The sequence below is a fragment of the Euprymna scolopes genome, chromosome 7, assembly GCF_053919585.1.
Source record: "Euprymna scolopes isolate OS-2025 chromosome 7, ASM5391958v1, whole genome shotgun sequence".
NCBI classification, from domain to species: Eukaryota; Metazoa; Mollusca; class Cephalopoda; order Sepiida; family Sepiolidae; genus Euprymna; species Euprymna scolopes.
The window spans coordinates 145,936,013-145,955,794 of NC_136488.1; the positions used below are offsets into that span (position 1 = coordinate 145,936,013).

The 19,782-nt window shown below is 34.3% G+C and overlaps 1 protein-coding gene across 3 annotated transcripts in view; it reads right to left on the minus strand.

Annotated features, from left to right (window-relative positions):
* The window catches only part of LOC145280030 (WD repeat-containing protein 13-like), a 443,316-nt gene that overhangs the window by 61,129 nt on the left and 362,405 nt on the right, over window positions 1-19,782 (minus strand). For all 3 annotated transcript variants that reach the window (XM_080131693.1, XM_080131690.1, XM_080131691.1), the window contains one exon: window positions 14,686-14,768. In XM_080131693.1, the coding sequence (XP_079987819.1) occupies window positions 14,686-14,768 (83 nt within the window). The remainder of the gene's footprint in view (window positions 1-14,685; window positions 14,769-19,782) is intronic.

A 19,782-nucleotide genomic window follows, 5' to 3' on the forward strand; every position in this document is an offset into this window, starting at 1 on the left:
CTATGATCACTGTTTCTTTTAAAAGTATTAATATATTTATTAATACATTAAAAATATATATATATATATATATATATATATATATATATATATATATATATATGATGGACTCTTTGCTGTCAATTTTGATATATGAGTGTCTCAAAAAAACTAATTTAAATTTCTGTCTCTGTCTTACATGAGACTTGAACCCCGCCAGTGACTTTGCAGATGCGACCACAAGCAGATGCACGGCGGATTCATTGATTTGACTATTCTTTCTTGCGTTTTCGTTAGTATATATATCTATATATATATAGATATATATGCACTAGCAAAATAATAGTTTTATTTAGACCAGATAGATTCAAGAAGAAAAATAAAACTGACTATTGAATAAAAGTTGTTGTTGAAAGTATTTTTTTTTTTTTTTCATTCATTTTTCTTTTAGGTAAGCAACAATGCTATTAATTTTTTTTAATCAGATTATTTTCAATTAAAAATTATTCTATATTTTGTTTATCTTTTCAAATAGGGTAAGAATTTCGAAAGACACACTATTATTAGTGATGGCATGGGAATAGGCTCTACGAAAGAAAAAACTGAACGTATTTGGCTGATTCATTGCTATTATTATCATGTTACTGTCATTCATTTACTTCTCAAGATGCATCATCAAAGGGAGAGAACAAAGAAAAAAAGAAGTCGAAGGTTCAAGTGATCTTCAGTTTGCCGAGATCAAAAAAAAAAAAAAAAAAAGAGAAAGATATACAATTTGAAGAAGCAAAGCAAGAAAGAATAATTAGAGTCAAATCAATGAATCTGCCGTGCATCTCAATGTCAAATATGGCAGCAAGAGTGACTTGATCTGCGGATCAATCAGAATCGAGAACAATATTTTCTTCTCCACAGTTTGAGTCTTATTTAACTCGGAAGAAAAAAAAAAGAGAAGGAAGTGGATAACGTTCCCCGATGAGTTGCTAAAGAGATTAAAAAGTTTCTGCTTCATGGAAATGCTAAGTTGTTCTTTCACCATTAAATAATCAAGAGAATGTGAAGAGCAAAGCATTTATGAATCATCTGCAAAACCAACAAAAAACTCAACAAAAACAAAAAAAGTAAAACATCTACCAAATTCTAGCCTTTTTACTTGCGATCAGTTCTAAGAATAACTAATTTCTCAGCAGTTTAATAAGTAGTGATCTATCTATATATATAAAAGGCAAAATGTGTGCACGCATTTTTTTTATGTCCGACAAAGGCTTTTTTAAGTGGGGGGGGGGTCTCGGGGGGGGGGGTACTATTTCTTAGAACTGTTTATATACCGTCTAAATCGTAATATCTACGATTTGCGAACCCGCATCGCATCTAGATTTATTTACATTGACTTTTACAAAATTCTTGCTATTTCGGCTCCCCTCATGCATGTTTGGCTTTTTCGTATCAAAGCGAAACTAATCTGAAATGAAGGCGTTGTTTCTGGCTTTAAAGCCGGGAACATCCAGAAAGCAATAAAGCTTTGATCAATGCGGGGGAAACAAACCCCTTATATCAGACAATTGTTATTCAATTTGGACAATCCCCTTTTTATGTGGAGCTAGTCCCCCCCCCACCAAAATATTGGGTAAACAAACCCCAAAAAACTACCTTGCAGTAAAAGTTAACTGCGGGATTTGTATTTGACCTCATTAAATTCATGCGCCTGTCAATTCTTAATGATTAGATAAATTCAAACGTTTTTCCCTTGCTGCCCGACTGGGTAACATGTAAGGTGTTCTTTCACACTTTATTTTCCACCTTTGCCTCAAGGCTTCTGGTTTGACCCTACAAAAACTTTTTTTTTGTTATATTTGTTTTACCCCCCCCCAACACACACAACTCCAAACACCCGGGCACCCCCGCTAGTATCTATATATATAAAAGCGAAAATGTGTGTTTGTATGTATGCATATGCGTGTGTGGTTGTATGTCTCGCAAAAACTTTCCACACAGGTCATGGATTTTCGCCAGATCAGTATCATTTTAAACTTCCAACCTTCGCCCGACAAATATCGAAAAATTGGCCAAAAACCTTAATTCCTTCACCCTGAAATCTTCACTTTTCTACAAAAGTCAGCAAAAACCATCCTCTCATGACGAGTTCGGTTCTACGCATGCGCAAATGACGTCGTAACCTGATTTAGTTTAAAGATTTAAAAAAGCGACACAATTTCGGCGACATCGTCTTAGCTCAGTTGCTTAGAGCGCGGCCTCATTATCTAAACGTTTTGGGTTCGAATCGTGGTGTGAGATGTCTTCTTTTTTTTTTCCGATTTTTTAAATTTTAATATTGAAGCAGGGTTATTTAAGCCATTTTTCACGTTTTCAGATTTTTTGACGTTCGTCTTTCCATTTTTTTTTTTTACTTCGCTTATTCTTAGGTTTTCATTAACACTCCCCACCCCCGCCTGACCACACACACTCAAAAACACCCGGGCAACGCCGGGTATCACCTGCTTACCTTACGTGGTGTGAGATGTCTTTTTTTTTTTTTTTTTTCGATTTTTAAAGTTTTAATATTGAAACAGGGTGATTTAAGCCATTTTTCACGTTCTATGTTTTTTTCTTTTTTATTTTTCAGATTTTTTAACGAAGTTTTAACGTTCGTTTTTCTGTTTTCTTTTTTTGTTTTTCTGATTTTTACATTTAACATCATTCGTTTGCCTTACGTTAGTCTTTTTTGGGGTTTTTTTTCGATTTTTTTTTTAAGTTTTAACATTTTTTTTAGATAAAATATTTAATATTCAAAAATATTTACTTCGCTTATTCTTATGTTTTGATTCACCCTCCCCCTACCCGAGCACACACACACACTCTAAACACCTGAGCAATGCCGGGTACCCCCCGCTAGTATATATATAAAAGGCAAAATGGCCGCGCACATTTTTGTATGTCCACGAAAGGCTTTTTAGGTGGGTTCTCAATGACATTACATTTATTTGGAACTTTTTATATACTCCCTAGATTATAATATCTACGATTTGCGAACGGACCTTGTCTCTACATTTATTTTAATCGACTTTAAAAAAAATCCCTCTATTCCATCCTTTCGCATGTTTTTCTTTTTCATATAAATAAAGCAAAACTAATCGAAGCCAAACTCATTCGCCGGCCTTCTCTGCTGGGATGTCCAGAAAGGCAGTTAGCTTTGATCAATGTGGGGGGGAAAACCCTTCATATCAGACAATTGCTATTCATTTGAACACTGCCAGAGCTCCCAATCTAACAGTTAGGCACAAGACCTAAGAGTAAAAGTTAACAATCTAACAAATTAGGCACAATACCATCAAAACTATGAGACAGATAAGGGTCATTGGTCGTCCTTCGTTCAAAAATATAAAAAAGATGTCCATTCTGCTCTGAACTAGAATCATCTCAGTCACCACAATACCATATTTACATTCAGGCCCATTCTACTTCAAATATTCACAAATTGTTGATGATTAAAATTTTTTCGTAAATATCTTTATCTACAGAAATTCAGTGTAGTGAAATGAGTAGATGGGGGGAACAACAAAGAAAATCGATTAGTAAGACCCTCTCAATCCTTTCTAAATAATAGACTGTCCACTGTTATCTAGTTTGCACTGAACTGAAAACAAATAAATCAATCGTAAAATGGAAGTGGGATCTAATTAGGAGAAAAAAGAAAAAGATGGAATTTGGAAAATAGATGATGTCCTTCCAAGATAAATGCAATTTCTATTACCAGGATGTGTGTGTGTGTGTAGAGGTGGGTAGGTAATTCGTTCACTTGACTAAGAGGACTGGAATGCGACAGGACCAGGAGCTGCATGTGACATACTCAGGCAGAGAACATTTACTTATACTTGACTCTTTTTTGTATACACAAGTTGTATCCGCCTTTTCCAAAGACGAAAGAGTGCAATCTTTTTCTATTACATTTGATCTTGACCATCAGCTGGTGCTTGAAGAACACTATCAAATCCTAGTCAGCAAAAAATTCAATCCCTTTGTCTTTTCTCAGATGTGACATCCAAACCACATGTGTAGAAATGGAACCTTCCTCACTCACTCACTCGTTCCAATGCACTGAGTAACCGTCCTGTAATGTCAGTGGTTTACCGTCTGTACAGCGAAAAACCCTCCCACTCCTCCAAGCGACCTGCTTTTATATTGCGTGACCTCGCAAGATCACATGAGACCGTTTCTGTTAAATATCGTAGATGCCATCTTGGATTCTCTTTTTCCTGTCCAACGCGCATGACAAGCAGACAAGTGGGCGCTTCACAGGTAGGTTGTTTATATGTCCGTTTCTATTTTCCCACAACATGAGAATTGCTAGAAGCCTCATTCGTCTTTTCCTGTTCATCATGTTTTCGATTATGTAGAATATGTTTAGCGGCAGGAGGTGCTCAGGATCGACATGAGCTGTCACCTCATTGACATACACTCAAAACCACCAGAGTTTGCGGTATTCAAAGAAACTAGATACCTCTTCGTCAAGCATGTTGCAGCTCAGATGCTGAGGCAAATCCTCCATTCTGGAATTATGGTAATATGTTCCACATAAATCGGCAGATCAAAGAGAACAGAGTTATTGAGATGACTCGTACCTAGCACCCAACTCCATTCGGAATAGACCGTCTCTTCCAAACACTCCAAGCGCCAGACAAATGGATCATCAGAAGCCCTGTATCACTAATCCCCTGTAAAGTTCCTTTCTAGAGGACTGAAAAATTACACTGGACCGGGAAAACTTTAAGCGTGGCTCAGCATTCTCTGAAAAATTGCGGTTCACCCTCGGCCTATGACAGCCCTCGAATGAATGGTCGAAAATGAGGTCAGCAAAGGTGCTATCGACTGTGTGGTTCCACGCAGATTCCTCTGCCAATGTTTGATTCAGGAATGTCAGTCTCTCAACGTGTCAATGATATGTCAATCAGGCATCCCCAAGCCTCCATCACATAGATGTTGAATACAGATTTGTCTGCAAACCCAGTGTCTCCCTTTATTCCAGAGAAGTGAGGAGAGATGACGCTGGAGATCTTCAGGTGGTTTGCAGACAGGAAAAGTACGGCCAGTTTGTAAAGGATAAAAAGGATATAAGTGTCGCATGCCTCAGCTCTACTCTTTAAAGAAAGGTTCCTTTGAAGCAAAGTGTTAATTAACATTTCACTTTTTAACTGTACCTTTGACCAATTCCTTTCAAGCTGGAGACCCAATTGAAACCACATGATAAAGATTCGAACCAGACCATTTGTTCAGCAAAAAGGAGCCAGAAAAGTTATATAATCACTCCAAGCACTCAAACATAGGCTAGCTGACTTGCATTTGGGTCTCTGTTATTGTTTTGTAATGTGTGAGCACCTCTGTTATTATATTGATGTCTCCAAAACATGACAGAATGACGATAATGTCATTGGTGAATACAGAAACTGTAGCCTATGCCCAAATAATTAGACAGACTTCCTTAGCTTGCAAAGCAGAGGTGACAGTAGTCAGCTTCAACACCGACCAGAAAATATCAAACGATTGCAAATGCTTTCCATTTACCTGCACCACTGACGTCAGTGAACAACACAGAATGGAGAAGTCTGGTTTAAAACTGGCGATCTTCAAAACAGATGCCAGGAAGTGATGGTCAACCCTGTTGAAAGTTCCGGACTGATCCAAGTTGATCAGCATGGCCTCCATGTCATCTTCTATCCCCTCCAGGATCAAATGTAAGTTGTTCTGAATTGATCTCCCTTTCACAGCATAGTTCTGCTCAAGTTCAATCAAATCTTCAATAAGATCTACACTTTGATCCTAAGAGCGAACTTGTCTCTATAAAAACATTTCTATTTTTATATACAGCACTTGAACATGTTACAATAGGTTCTAAAATTAAAAGATAACAATTTTTAGCTTTTTAATCAATATTTATGCATCAGCACCAAAGAAATACCTGAAATAATTAAAAATAAAATATTTTAAGCTTGTAGACATAGGAGGGGGTCAATTTATTATAAACTAGCAGGTCGCCCGATGTAGGTAAAATATACATAAGTATGATATTTTAATTCATGCAGATTTCACATTTATTATTAGAGCCAATCCTCTACTGATCGTTAGATTGTACAGTAAAAAGAAAAAAAACAAAAAAAGAAACCGAGACATGTGCATGCAAGTATTATGTTTTTCTAAACAATTCACTTCTTCTAAGTAAAAAAAAAAAATACTTGAGCTGAGATTAATACCAAAACCTAAAGACAGTGATTCAAGTATGATAGCCATTATGCCAGCTTAACACGTTCTTTTAAAAGTGTTTTAAAACTTACTTATTCTTAACATAAGGAAGCTGTCATGTGAATGATTCGTGCATGCGCAGTTGTGAAACAATTGAAAAGCAGATAAAAATCCAATGACTCCCACGTACCATTTTTTTAATTTTGAACCCTTAGCAACCCATTTTTTAAGGATAAAAACCGATTAAAAAGTTTTCCACATGTCTAAATACCTTATATACCAAATCTCAAGTCTGTAGATCAAAAATTCGTTGAGTATATAGGTTTAGAGTTGTCCTCTCTCACACACATTCTCACTTTTATAGGTACATAGATAGATTTAATCTAAACTGACAGTCCAGTTCTTGATTGCTGAACCCACACTTTAAAATCTAAAATATTTTTTTCTTCTATTCAAATATTTTCATGGTATTGGCATCTAATTGCATGAAGTATGGGAGCATAGTGTATAATTTTGCTAAAATTATTAGATTAATTTTTTTTTTATTTAGTTACCAGTTTACAGCCAATTTTTTTTTTATTATCTTTTTCCCACATTTTTCATTGCAGTGTAATCAATTCCGGTTTTTTAATTACCCATGCTTTATTAATATAAGGAATCAAGCTAGAATTTCAGTTTATAGACTAAAAAGTAAAGCATTATGGGTCACATGTGCTCCTAAATTGGAAAACAAAAAAGTGTAAAAGATGAGTGGTCTCAGCAATAACAACAAGTGCAGATTCTGCCACAAAGTAGTAGAGAGTGTGAGCCACCTGACATCCAGTTGTCAAAAGTTCTGTTGGGGGACGGCTATTATACAATGCGACACAAGGGAGTATGTAAATATCTCCACTGGAAAATCTGTAAAAACCTGAATATCCAATGTAGCAGTAAGTCTTGGGAACATGTTTGCCAGAAAGAACAGTTGGAAATAAGTCGTACATCATCCACTATGACCACGAAATTCCTACAGCTACATACCTAGAAAATGTGGCTATTAAACCTGACATAGTGATATGGGACAAGAAGGAGAAAGTAGCAACCCTAGCTGAAGTAAGCGTCTCTAATGATGCTGGCCTTAACAGAGCAGAGAGGGAGAAAATAACAAAATACCAAGGACTTATGTACAGTATGAAAAGAAACTGGAATCTTAAGATATCAATCATACCAGTCATTGTAGGAGCAACCAGGTTAATGAAAAAGAATTTCAAAAACTATTTGGTAAATATACCCGGTGAAACAAGTTGGTTGGTTGGTTGTTTTATGGCATATCAACCATTTTCAGGTTATTTAATGCTAAATCCAGTGATTTTGAAGAAAAATTTTTTTAATAGAATATATTTGTTTTTTTCAAGTCGGCTTCTATTTAACCCATAGTTGGGGCCCTAAAAGGTACTACTACTATGGGTCAGAGTGGACCTGGGAGCAATGGCAATTAAAGGGTGGCTCCACACTCTCCAAAGCCCGCAAGCTGGGGCCTCAACATCGGATATAGTTTAAGGTCATATCCAGGACTGGTGAACCAAGTGCACAAGAAATACAAACAATAGCACTTAAAGGGACAGTTAGAATCTTAAAAAGATATCTCGGTTGGAGTAACTAAACTAATGGGAGAATGTTTGGCATCTGGTAGAATGCCCCATCCTCAGGAAAAAAAACAGTGATAAGAAAATTAAAACAAAGATAAATATTTTTCGCATGTGCTACTAAGAAATTAACATGAATTTGCATAATTACTTTGCTTCATACATTTTCAACATCGATTTCAAACTTGAATACTAGAAAATAAATTGATATTTAAGAAATCTCAGTTTCGATTTTTATTTTTACTGTTGAGGTTTTATTGTGGGCAGAACATTCACAACGAAAACGTTTCACTTTATTTTATTTATAACTTGAAAATTAAAAAAAAATTGAATAAAAATCATATTATGTGGTTCAAGGGTGGGAGCAGATATTTCTTGGTCTCCTTAATTTTCCCTGTCAATGTCAGGACACAGGATAAGCGTCCTACTACTTACCAATATTTGTACGTGGTTGGGTAATCATTTTGATTTACGATGATATATTGTTAATGCTCAAATCGAGTTTGTTGCTTGGATCATAATTTGCACTTTTTTTCATCAATCCATTCAATTGTTACAGTTATTACATTTTCACCCCAAACAAGGTACATTGCCACTTTGATGTAGGGGGCTACTATCAGGGACATAAGCTACAAGAGTACTATGTAGAGAGTTGGCCAGCAAGATGTCGGTTCACATTACACTTGAACTTCTGCATGCCAGTACAGTTGGGGAAGCAGAGACCCGGAAGGGAATTCCAAAGTCTAGCGGCTCTGGAAAAGAAACTACTGGAGTAGAAGGCTTTCTTATATCTAGGGATCTCTACTATGAAGAGGTGGGGTTTAGCTGCTTGTCGGGTTTGTCAGGGTATTTACGTTAAAGGGGTACAAGTGCTTGCAGTTCTGCTGTCTTTGGTAGGATCAGTTTGGACGATGATAATATCTTTGTGTATTGCAAAGAATGAGGTCAGCAATTAATATAAAATGTCTATAAAAGTTAGGTTACGGTGAAGGTAAATATGAAATGAACGTGTATGCATATTAAAATGGGAGTGAATGAAATATTGAAAGTAGAATGGTCACCAATTGACAAGTGCTAACTTAACACTTGAACAGCTTTTTTGTAAATGAAAAATCAAGGAAAATATAATTAAATAACAAAACATTTACATGACTATAAGTTTACAAAAAAAAAAAAATGAAAGAAATTTTAGTCAAATATTTATTAGCAAAAGTTTATGCAAACTTAAGTTTTTATAAATAAACTGTCCAATAAATATCAGGCACAAGGACTAAACACACACACACACACATATATATATCTATATATATATATATATATATATATATATATATATATGTGTGTGTGTGCATATCCCTATAAATTCGTTTTTCTTTTGTGTGTATTGATATTCATATTAAAAACCCTCTTTTCTATTTATTGTATTTATTTGCTTTCCCACCAAAGCAAATTAGGCACAAGGCCGCTTTTAATGTGGGGTAAAAACCAGCTCCCCTAAAAGTAGGCAAAAGGGGGCACTCTGGTTACCAAAAATAATAATTGTCCCAGTATAGAGGGTTTCTCCCCTCCATTGACTGGTACAAATTATCTTAAGTGCAGCATCTGCAGAACAGATACTACACTTTGAGATATTAAATCCTTTATTCATGTTAAAAATACATTGAAAATCAACAATGAACAAAAAACTTAGGCACATGGCCAACTCAAAAGGGGGGGGGGGATTGTGGGTGTCGTTGGTCATCCTTGTCACTCCAGAACTAAACAAAATCAAAAGTTTCTCCCAGCTAGTACCTTTCACCATAATACCGCATTCCCTTTGAGCCTGGCCTGAAGACCAAGAACTACAGAAAAAAGACAAGCCTCTTTTCTATTTATTTAAAAAGAAAATACAATTTTCTTATATATTGGTTGTGGAATTGCATTCACTAGCAAAACATTCTTTTAAACATTCATTTTAATTAATTCCCTATTAGTTTTTTTCAGTTTTCTTATGGGATGATCATCTTTAGTTAACTATTACGTGTAATTATATTCATGTAGATTTTCTAAATGATTTATACTTGCATAATATTTGCGTAAAATCTCTACAGTAAACAAAAAATTGTTTCCGTATATATTTTTGTTTAATCTATTAGTCTATCTATCTATCTATCTATCTATAAAAGTGAATGTGTCTGTATCTGTCTGTGTACATTTCCCTCCGCAATAACTCTCAATTCTTAGTCTACAGACTTGAAATTTGATATACAGGGTACTGAGATTTGGGAAAATCTATGTGATCAGGTTTCGGCCAGAAATTTGGCTGTTAAGAGGTCAATGTTCAACAATTTGACCTTTGAGAACTCTACCAAACTCCTCCGAAACTTTGGGGTCTAAACACTTGAAATTTTAGATATAGGTTCCTTGGACGGATCTAACTTAATAAATTGATTTGAGCCGAAAACAGATTTTAAGGGGTTATAATAGGGGTCAAAGTTTAAAAAACTGACCGTTTTTTTTTTTTGCTTAGCATACACCACCAAACACCCGGGCAACGCCGGGCACCCATGCTAGTATATATATGTATACACACTCTTATAATTATTTTTTTGTGTGTGTGTGTATTGATATTCATATTACAAACACTTTTTCCTATTCATTTAAAAAGAAAATACAACTTCGTTATATATGGGTCATGGAATTGCATTCATCTGCAAAAAATCTACTTAATTTGCATATTCTTTTAAACATTCATTTAAATTAATTCCCTATTAGGTTTTCGGATGATCATTTTTAATTAACTATTATGTGTAATTATATTCATGCAGATATTCTACATGATTTATGCTTGCATAATATTTGCGTAAAAGGGTTATAGTAAACACAAACCTCTTTCTATATATATATATATATATATATATATATATATATATATATATATATATATATATATTTATGTATGCGTATATATATATATTTGTTTAAAAAATTTTGTCTACCAAACTCCTCTATCAGTTTTTGGTCTACAGACATGAAACTTAATATATAGGGTTTTCGAACCAATGCGAAACTTTATATTTAGGTTTTAGTCGGGAAAAATCGGTACAAAAGTGTGAAAATTAAAAAATGGAATTTGCCAGGTGAAGGTTGAATGATGGCATTACGAATATGCATGCATGCGTAACATAATAGCTATTGGTTCAGGTTTTAATTTTTAGCCTTTCAGCAAACATGTCTTCATAGCTCAGGCATTAACGTCAAAGGAAAAAGTAAATTGTTAGCTAAATGTTTTGGTTTTGATTATCAGTGGTGGTGCAGGAGTCATTTTTTCAAAAACTTTAAATCATTATTATATATTGGGTCCAATATAATCCCTATATATAATAAATTGATTGCAGAAATTCTTCTTAGGTGCAAAATACAATAGGCTTGGAACAACAGATGCCACATACAAATTTATTATGTTTACACTATTAGCCAATATCTTATGTAACTATATAACAACATTTTAGACACATTAATGTTATAATAAAACTCTAGATTTAATCCTAGGAGCAACATCATCACTATCGCAAAGATCTACAATGAAAGTAATTGTTATTTTTCCCTCTAAAAAAAGAAAAAAAGAAAAAGTACTACTCTCGCTCCCAGTGATGACCAGGTAAAAATATACTCAGTACAACTATACTGTCTTGCTACCCTTATTAACATTAACTGTATCCTACACTGATAGACTTACAAGTACCTTTGCATTTCCCTATTCAAAGATAATGATTTCTCCCCACTTACATTCTGAGTATTCTCATTGGCTGAAAATGTAAACATTTATTATTCCGGATTACACATACTGATACTAAAAACGAACACTGCAAATCTCCACCAACATGGCAAATACATCTACACGAATCAATATCTTTCTGAATGTTAAAGCAAATATAAATTATTCTAGAACTCTCATAATCATAATTATACGAAATCACAAACCCACATTTAACACACACATTACCGCCACACATTTTTTTTTTCACAAAAAAAAAAAAAAAAAAAAAAAAAAAATACTTTCCGATTGTCGCATTTTCACGAGGGTAAAGTGATTGTTTATATTACCTTTCCGTAACTTTTACTTTTTCTTTTCCCAAAAATATTTTTTCTGAAGCAAATTAAAAATATTCTAGAACTCTCATAATCACAACTATACAAAGTTACACCCTCGCATTTAACTACACACATCTTATCCCCGCACATTGTTTGCAAAAAAAAAAATAAATAAATAAATACTTTCCTATCGTCGCATTTTTGCAAGGTTAAAGACGAATGTTTACATTACCTTTCCATAACATTTACTTTTTTTTTTTTCCTCCAAAAAAGTATTTGTAATAAAACTTCGGAAATAAGTTGCCCAATCTTATTTCTTAATTGTTTACATCTCTTTTATTCTTTGGTTTCAGATTTCAATATTATTATATGACTTAATGAATCCATCTTAGTAAACAAGGCAGACTTCCTTTTTCTTTTGTATGGTTTCAGCATCCTAAATTATGCTGACAAATTGAATGAATGTTAGTAAACAAGACGAACTTTCTCTTTGGAATCTTTCATTTGGGTGTCATACATTATGACATAATAAACTGAATGAAACTCTTCATACTCACAAGATGGGGTGTCTATTCAGAGAGTCATTCTTAATATGAGGATGTTACGGATGACCAGAGGAAATTAGAGGTATCCGTTCTGAAAGCTGTCTATATACAGCATATTATTTGGTGGCGGTGGATAAATTTTTACCTTAGATAAACCTACACACTTTCCTTTAAAATGATGCCTTTTATAGGTTTTCCGCTGATTAAGAAAATCTGAGTTATATTTGGGGGATGCAAGTAGTTTTTGCCATAAAAAGCCTGTATTATGCACTATGTATATATCACTAAGATGCATTTATTAAGTCATATAATAATATTGAACGCTGAAACCAAACAATAAAAGAGATGTAAACAATTAAGAAATAAGATTGGGCAACTTATTATGCACGGGCAAGAAGCAAATCTAATTATATCCGACTGACACTACCACCCCCTAACTAACTTCTTAGTTCATAGTATTTGTGCTTGCAGATTCTGACACCGACTATCAATGTTAAATTTGTGGCAAATATTTCGACAGTCACACCCAATGCTAAAATGTAGTGTCTATTCCGAAAGGCATTCTTAACATGGGAATGTCACTGATGACCATTCCGAAAGCCGTTCCTAACATGAGGAGGCTGGGGGAGTCTATTCTAAAAGCCTTTCTTAACATGGGGAGGTTGGGGGTTCGGCAACAAAAACATCAACAGCCACAGTTAAAATTTTTCTACGAGACGAGAGGGGCATGCTTCCATCAGGTAATGCTGGTTAGTGGGTCTTGCTAATATAATAATAAATACAAAATCTGTATGAATCAAAATAACATTTAAGCATATTTTACAACCGGGCAATGCTAGGTGGCCCGCTAGTGTTTAGTGTGAATATGAGTATGCAAGTATTATGTGAGTTTTAGGCAGTGTGGCACTGTGTGTGTATGTGGGCCTATCTTATTCTGTTAGTGTTTGTCAGTGGGTTGTAATTTGCATCTGTTGGCCTGATCTCTTAATACGTATGAATGTGTGCATAAAATGATGGAGCATGTACATGAGCTTTGAAGCGTTCTTTTAAAATTCACTTCTCCTGGCCAAAAATCTGGGGGGGGGCAGGGAATGTACATTCTCGGGTGATTTGGTGTGATGGATTTGATATTCTTTGTTTGATTACCTCCACCTTTATAGGGATTTCACATCGGCTTGTTAGATTTGGGATTTTAAACGATTTTCACTGGTTGAAAATATTTGTTAACACCTTCCTGTGAAAACTAACTTGCTTTTGGAAATTAAGAGAAGAGTGTATCCCAATGAAGCAAAAAAAAGAGGATGGCTATTCAAGTCATTGACTTTTTGACATTCATTCGAATAGCAAGACTACAATTCTTATCTTGATTGTTATATTCAGAATATTTCAGCTGATGTGACTTCTGAACTTGCTCAGGTGCTTATTTTTTTAAATTTCTAATTTGGGAACCTAATAGTCACATGTACAAATCTTTGCAAACTTTTTTTTTCACACAGGAATCACTACTTATTAAGGCCCAGAGGCCACTCAAGGATAAGGGTTAATGGGTATACCATTAGTCAAAGCGATTATAGTGTAGTAAACATAAGTAGTGGGACTTTTGTAAATTGAATTACTTAGGGGGACGGTTCATCAAGAACTTGTTTACATTGGACTTGAAGACAATCAGATTGTTGTCAGCTGGAAAGCAGGCAATCGGAAGAGAGTTCCACAGGCATGCAGTTCTAAGAAAGAAGTTTTGTTCATGGAATCTACATTTAGGTTTAGGCACAAATAAAGAGCTCTTTATTGTTTTAAAATAATAAGGAAAAAATTTTTTATGTCGCTATAAAAACCATGAAACAATGTAGGTATTAAAATAATTACAGTAATAATTATGTCAGCCCTTTCAAAACTTGGTTCTTATTGTTGAGCACTCGATGTTGAAATGTAGTAAGTTGGTCACTTAAGCTCACACGTACAGATCACCATTCTCGCTATCTTACCATTTATGCTTTATAGAAATGTTAATTTCAACTGTATTTCTCGCGGCTAACACTTGCCTTGCAGTTTGTTCCTTATTAATGGGAGTCAGAGATGGCTTTGGGGCCAGGTTCAAATCTCCCAACCGGCTGTAATCATAACTCCCTGCTCTGATGATTCCCGAAAGGACGAAACACTAGTGTCTGTAGGTATTAAAATAATTATATATATATATATATATATATATATATATATATATATATACTCACCAGCAGCAGCGTGTTGGTCAAAAATATGATGCATCCCTGCGAAAGCATAGTTCTCAGACACACTTTTACCCCCTGCCATGGCCCTGCAAGAAAAAAATGACAAATTGATTCTGCCACTATTTTTAGCATCCACAAAGTACAAAGCAGAACATCAAGCAGAAAGCATCAGTTTTCTGAATAAATGTTTTTCAATCAAAAAAAAAAAAAAGTGATCCAATTAGAATTTCCAATGAAACAACAATTAAAAGAAATTATAATTATTACTATTGATAACAATAATTTTGAAAAAGAAAATCGTTTAGCTTTTATTTGAGCAACAGAAATCGACTCTAAATAAGTAAAAAAGAAAAAAAAAGAACTTTACACAAAATAATAACCAAAGTAGATTTTATGTTTGCAGTTGTTTTTTGTTTTTTGTTTGTCACTATTTCTCTGTACAGTTCAGCATTCACATCACTTGACCAATAGTCATGAAAATTGGTCAAAATATCAGTCATGGTCTAATTTAAAACTGATCTGATTTTGGGGTGTCTAAATTAAAGATCAGAGTCATGATAACTTTGATTCTGTTCACCATCAAAGAGATTCACTCTTGACCCATATTGGAGCCAATGAAGTCTCACCTGGTAAATGACCTTAAATATTTCAGTGATGGTTGAAATTTTATATCAACTTCCAATTTTTTAAAAATTGATGTGTAGATCTGATCCCCTTTGATAACAGTGACCACCATGCAAAATTTGAGTTTGATAAGATGAACAGTTTTTGAGTTATTAATAGTTCCTTACATCCAGGAATACTTCATACAATATCAAAAAGTAGAGCCCAGAGAAAAATTCGGCCCATCCTTACATTGTCAGACAGAAGTATGCAATTGCATGTTTTTGTTTAATATGCATTTATGCATCCGTAGACTAATTGTTGTCACATTTTGGCTGGTGCATCTGCTACTAGTCTCTCACTCCTGGACAGGGTTCAAAAAAGTCACCAACCTAATAGATCCAGAACCGTCATATAAGCTTCAATCTCTGTCCCATCAACAAAATGTTGCATCTCCCTGCCTGTTATACAAGTATTTTAATAGTGGATGCTCTAACGAACTACAATCCCTTGTACCTCCTCGACGTAAAAACCTCCGACAAACCTGACAGGCAGCAAAGTCCCATCCCTACACAGTAGAGATCCCTAGATGTAAGAAAGCCTTCTACTCTAACAGCTACTTCCCCAGAACTGCTAGACTTTGGAATTCCCTTCCGGAATCCTGCTTGTTCGACTGTACTGACATGCAGAAGTTCAAGTGTAATGTGAAAACACATCTTGCTGCTCAACTCCCTTCATAGTATCCCTGCAACTTATGTCCCTGATATTAACCCCCTACATCAAAGTGGCACTGTGCCTTGTTTGGGGTGAAAATGTAATAAAAAAATTAAAATAAATAATGAAGAAGTGTTATACAGTTAGCAGTTTTAATGATTTCAAAATCAAATTTTCTCATAAAAAAACCCCCAAAAAAAACCCCAAAGTGGTTGATCGTAGTCAAAGGTGGCCCAAAGATTCCTTTTTCATTAGCTATGACTGTAACATTACACGCATTAACATGTAGGCATCCAGGATTCACGTGTCGCAGACTCGGTCGCAAAGGAGACAAATAGGAAAGGAAAGCACTTTAACTTTTCAGGTTGTAAGAAGAAAAAAAATTTATTCTTGATTCTCCTGCCACGCGTGCCTTCTTGTTATAGCTGTAAGGTCACCCATGTCTCTAATATGATCGTCCTCTCTAATGTGCTCTATTCCTTTTATAGCAAGGAAGCATCAAGTATCATTTTTTGAATCTTTGGTATGACTCGGCCGAGAATTGAACCCCAGTTTCCCAGTCCATTAACAGGCACTCTAACCATTATATGAAATAGGCTGTCAGTTCTCTAATAGCCAAATATATTTCCGTGATTATTTGGACAAATTATTGCTCATCATTTAATTTCTATTCTAATAATCATTCATCAATTCATGCAATTATAGAAAAAAAGAAAATCATTTTCGTTTTGAAAATAATAGTGTTCCTTGTTGTTGAATTCATTTTCATAATTTGTGGCATTGAATTGATTCAATAAAAATTACAAAACAAAGATAATTCCCAAAACGTTTGGAAGCTCATAAAATATAAACAAAATGAGAAATTATGTTTTTTTTTTTTTTTTTTTTTTTTTTTTTTTTTGAGATGAGGATTGATTGGACTACTACTCTCATTTTGGTTGGCATTTTTATAATATTTCAGATTGTGTATCCTCCGACCTTCTTGAAGTGCATCTTTTTGAACTTGGGAACCTAATAATCGAACTTTGAAATCTTTATGTCAAACTTGGAGCATCTATACAGAATTTTGAAATAAACACTTTATTTACTCTTTTGAGAGTCTTATATGTAAATTCATACTAGTTGGTTGGTTGTTTTTGTTTTACGGCATATCAACCCTTTCCAGGTTATTTAATGCCGAATCCAAAGATTTTGAAGAAAAATTTTTTTGATAGAATATATTTGTTGTTTTCACATTGGTTTCTATTTAACCCATAGTTGGGACCCTAACAGGTACTACCACTCCGGGTCAGAGTGGACCTGGGAGCAATGGTAATTAAAGGGTGGCTCCACACTCCCCAAAGCCCACAAGCTGGGGCCTCACCACTGGATATAGTTTAAGGTCATATCTAGGACCCCCATTGAGGGACTTTTACCCTCTGCAGGGGGGCAGTCAGCATATTCTAATGCCCCACCGACAGGGCCTAAATTCATACTAGAATTGTCCACATAGACCTGTGCTATAACACGTTGGTTAAAAATCAGTGCTAAGTAAGTCTTCTCAAAGTTTATGGTTCAGTCCTTACTACAGGTAATAATAACTAAGAATAATATAATTAAGGGTAGATACAGCTTCTCGGTCATGAAGAAGACAACCCATTTAGGAGAGAGTTTGTTAACTCTGAAAGACAATTTTAGTGATGATGTCACAAGCAAAACACTCGCTTCCAATTTGTCATAAGCCAGCACGGAATTAGTAAGGCTTAGAAAACTGCCACGAGAATGCTCATGTCAGTGCACAATCTGGTCTAACTGGAAATAGCAAAACTTTTAAAAAAATAATAATTAACACTTCTACTCGGTCATAGCTGACGAAGTGAGAACAATTTACCCGCATGGGTTAAAATTAAAGTGTTCAGTTTAAAAATTATGTCCAGGTCTTAGAGTTCTACAAGATGTACCCCAAGAAGGTTGGTGGTGACATCGGATGAAACGTGGATATAGCAACCCCAGTTGAGAATTTTAAGCCAAATCATACAGAACAAGAAATTACAAAATTGTCAGATATATATATTTTTTTAATTCTGAAACACAAACATGTCAGTAAATGTCAAATAATATCTTATACAAATTAAAACAATAAGCAAACTTCAATAGTATCATTCCTGGAATTATTTCAGGTAATGCTTCATCAATGAGACAAGTAAATGCAACACTGAAAGATATAGAAAAAGCATGAACGCAAACATGAATGAAATAAATGTTTATTTAAAAAATTTTTTAGAAAACTAAATAAGGTTATAAAATATTTTACTAAATGATTAAAACCATTTTTGTTTTTTCTGACACATTTTTTTGAAACATGAATGAAATAAATGTTTATTTAAAAAATTTTTTAGAAAACTAAATAAGGTTATAAAATATTTTACTAAATGATTAAAACCATTTTTGTTTTTTCTGACACATTTTTTTTTCTCTTAAGGCAGCATGTAAAACTAATAAAATAAAAGTTACATCCAAATGAATTTTTTTTTTTACATGGAGGTCACCACTTATCAAGGCCCGGAAGCCACTCGGGGATAAGGGTTATTGCATGTACAGTAATCAATGGGATAGTATCGCAGTAATCGTTAGTATTAGAGATTTGATAAAGTGTCTTACTTGACGTTGATGTATTTATAAGAAATATATATACATATATATAATACTTGTATCAATTGTAAATCCAATGAAACTCACATGATTATTAAAGAGTGCTGAATGCAGGACAGAGCTGGTATATAGTCTGTTCATTATTACAAACATTATTGGCTACATATGTGCATATATGTTTCAGTGGAATCCTAATTCAAGGATAACACCTCATCAGACAAAAAAAAAAAAAGAATCAATAGCAATGATGCTGAAATTTTTTAATTGCACTTTTCTTTTTTTTGCTTGGCATGTTCGACGATCTCATCTTTTTAAAAAGGGGGGGGTATAATATGCATACGAGAATGAAATTGCCTTAACATATTACTATATAGATTTCTGTGTTGAAAACAGATAAGATCTGTAATTTTTTTTTTAAATATATAACAATATAAGATTACAAGGTGAACATTTACTAAAACAAAATCAACACCGAAGCTATTTGTTATCCAGAAGATTGCCGGTTCATATCTTACCCATGAAAATGGCCAAATCTAATATATAAAAGGCTATATGTCTGTCTGTCTATCTACATATTTCCAAACTATCTTCTCTGAAGCAAAAAGTCACAGAGCGGCTCTAGGAGCCTCAAATGATTGGATTTTTTACGGACCGTTGTTTTATTGGTCTTTAGCTGGTTAAAATTGAAAAAATTGTTATACATGTTGTACATTCATCTTAGTTTATTTTTAATCGGTTTATGTGCGTGTCACATTCGTACAGTGGTAACGTCACCAGCTTTGAATGCTACAGTTTGGGTTTCGATTCTAGCTGATGCCATCCCAATTCTTTTTTTTTTTTTTTTTAGTTTGGAAATCTGGAAAATTGAAATATATTGAAGTGCATTTTAAACCCAGGCAAAGCCCCTCCACCCACCCTACTAGTTAAAAATAAAAATAATAGAGCAAGAAATACTAGACAAAAGCTTCTTAGAATCGTAGTAATTGGTCCACAATGAGTGTAAATACAAGAGTCATTCCAAAAGTAACAACCTCCTATGTTTTTCTTTTAAACTCAAAAGTTGAATAGCTACAAAGGCTGGAGTGGTACCATTAAAACGGGATACTATTAGGCTCTAGAATATATTTTCCTACATAGTCAGCACCATTCTCA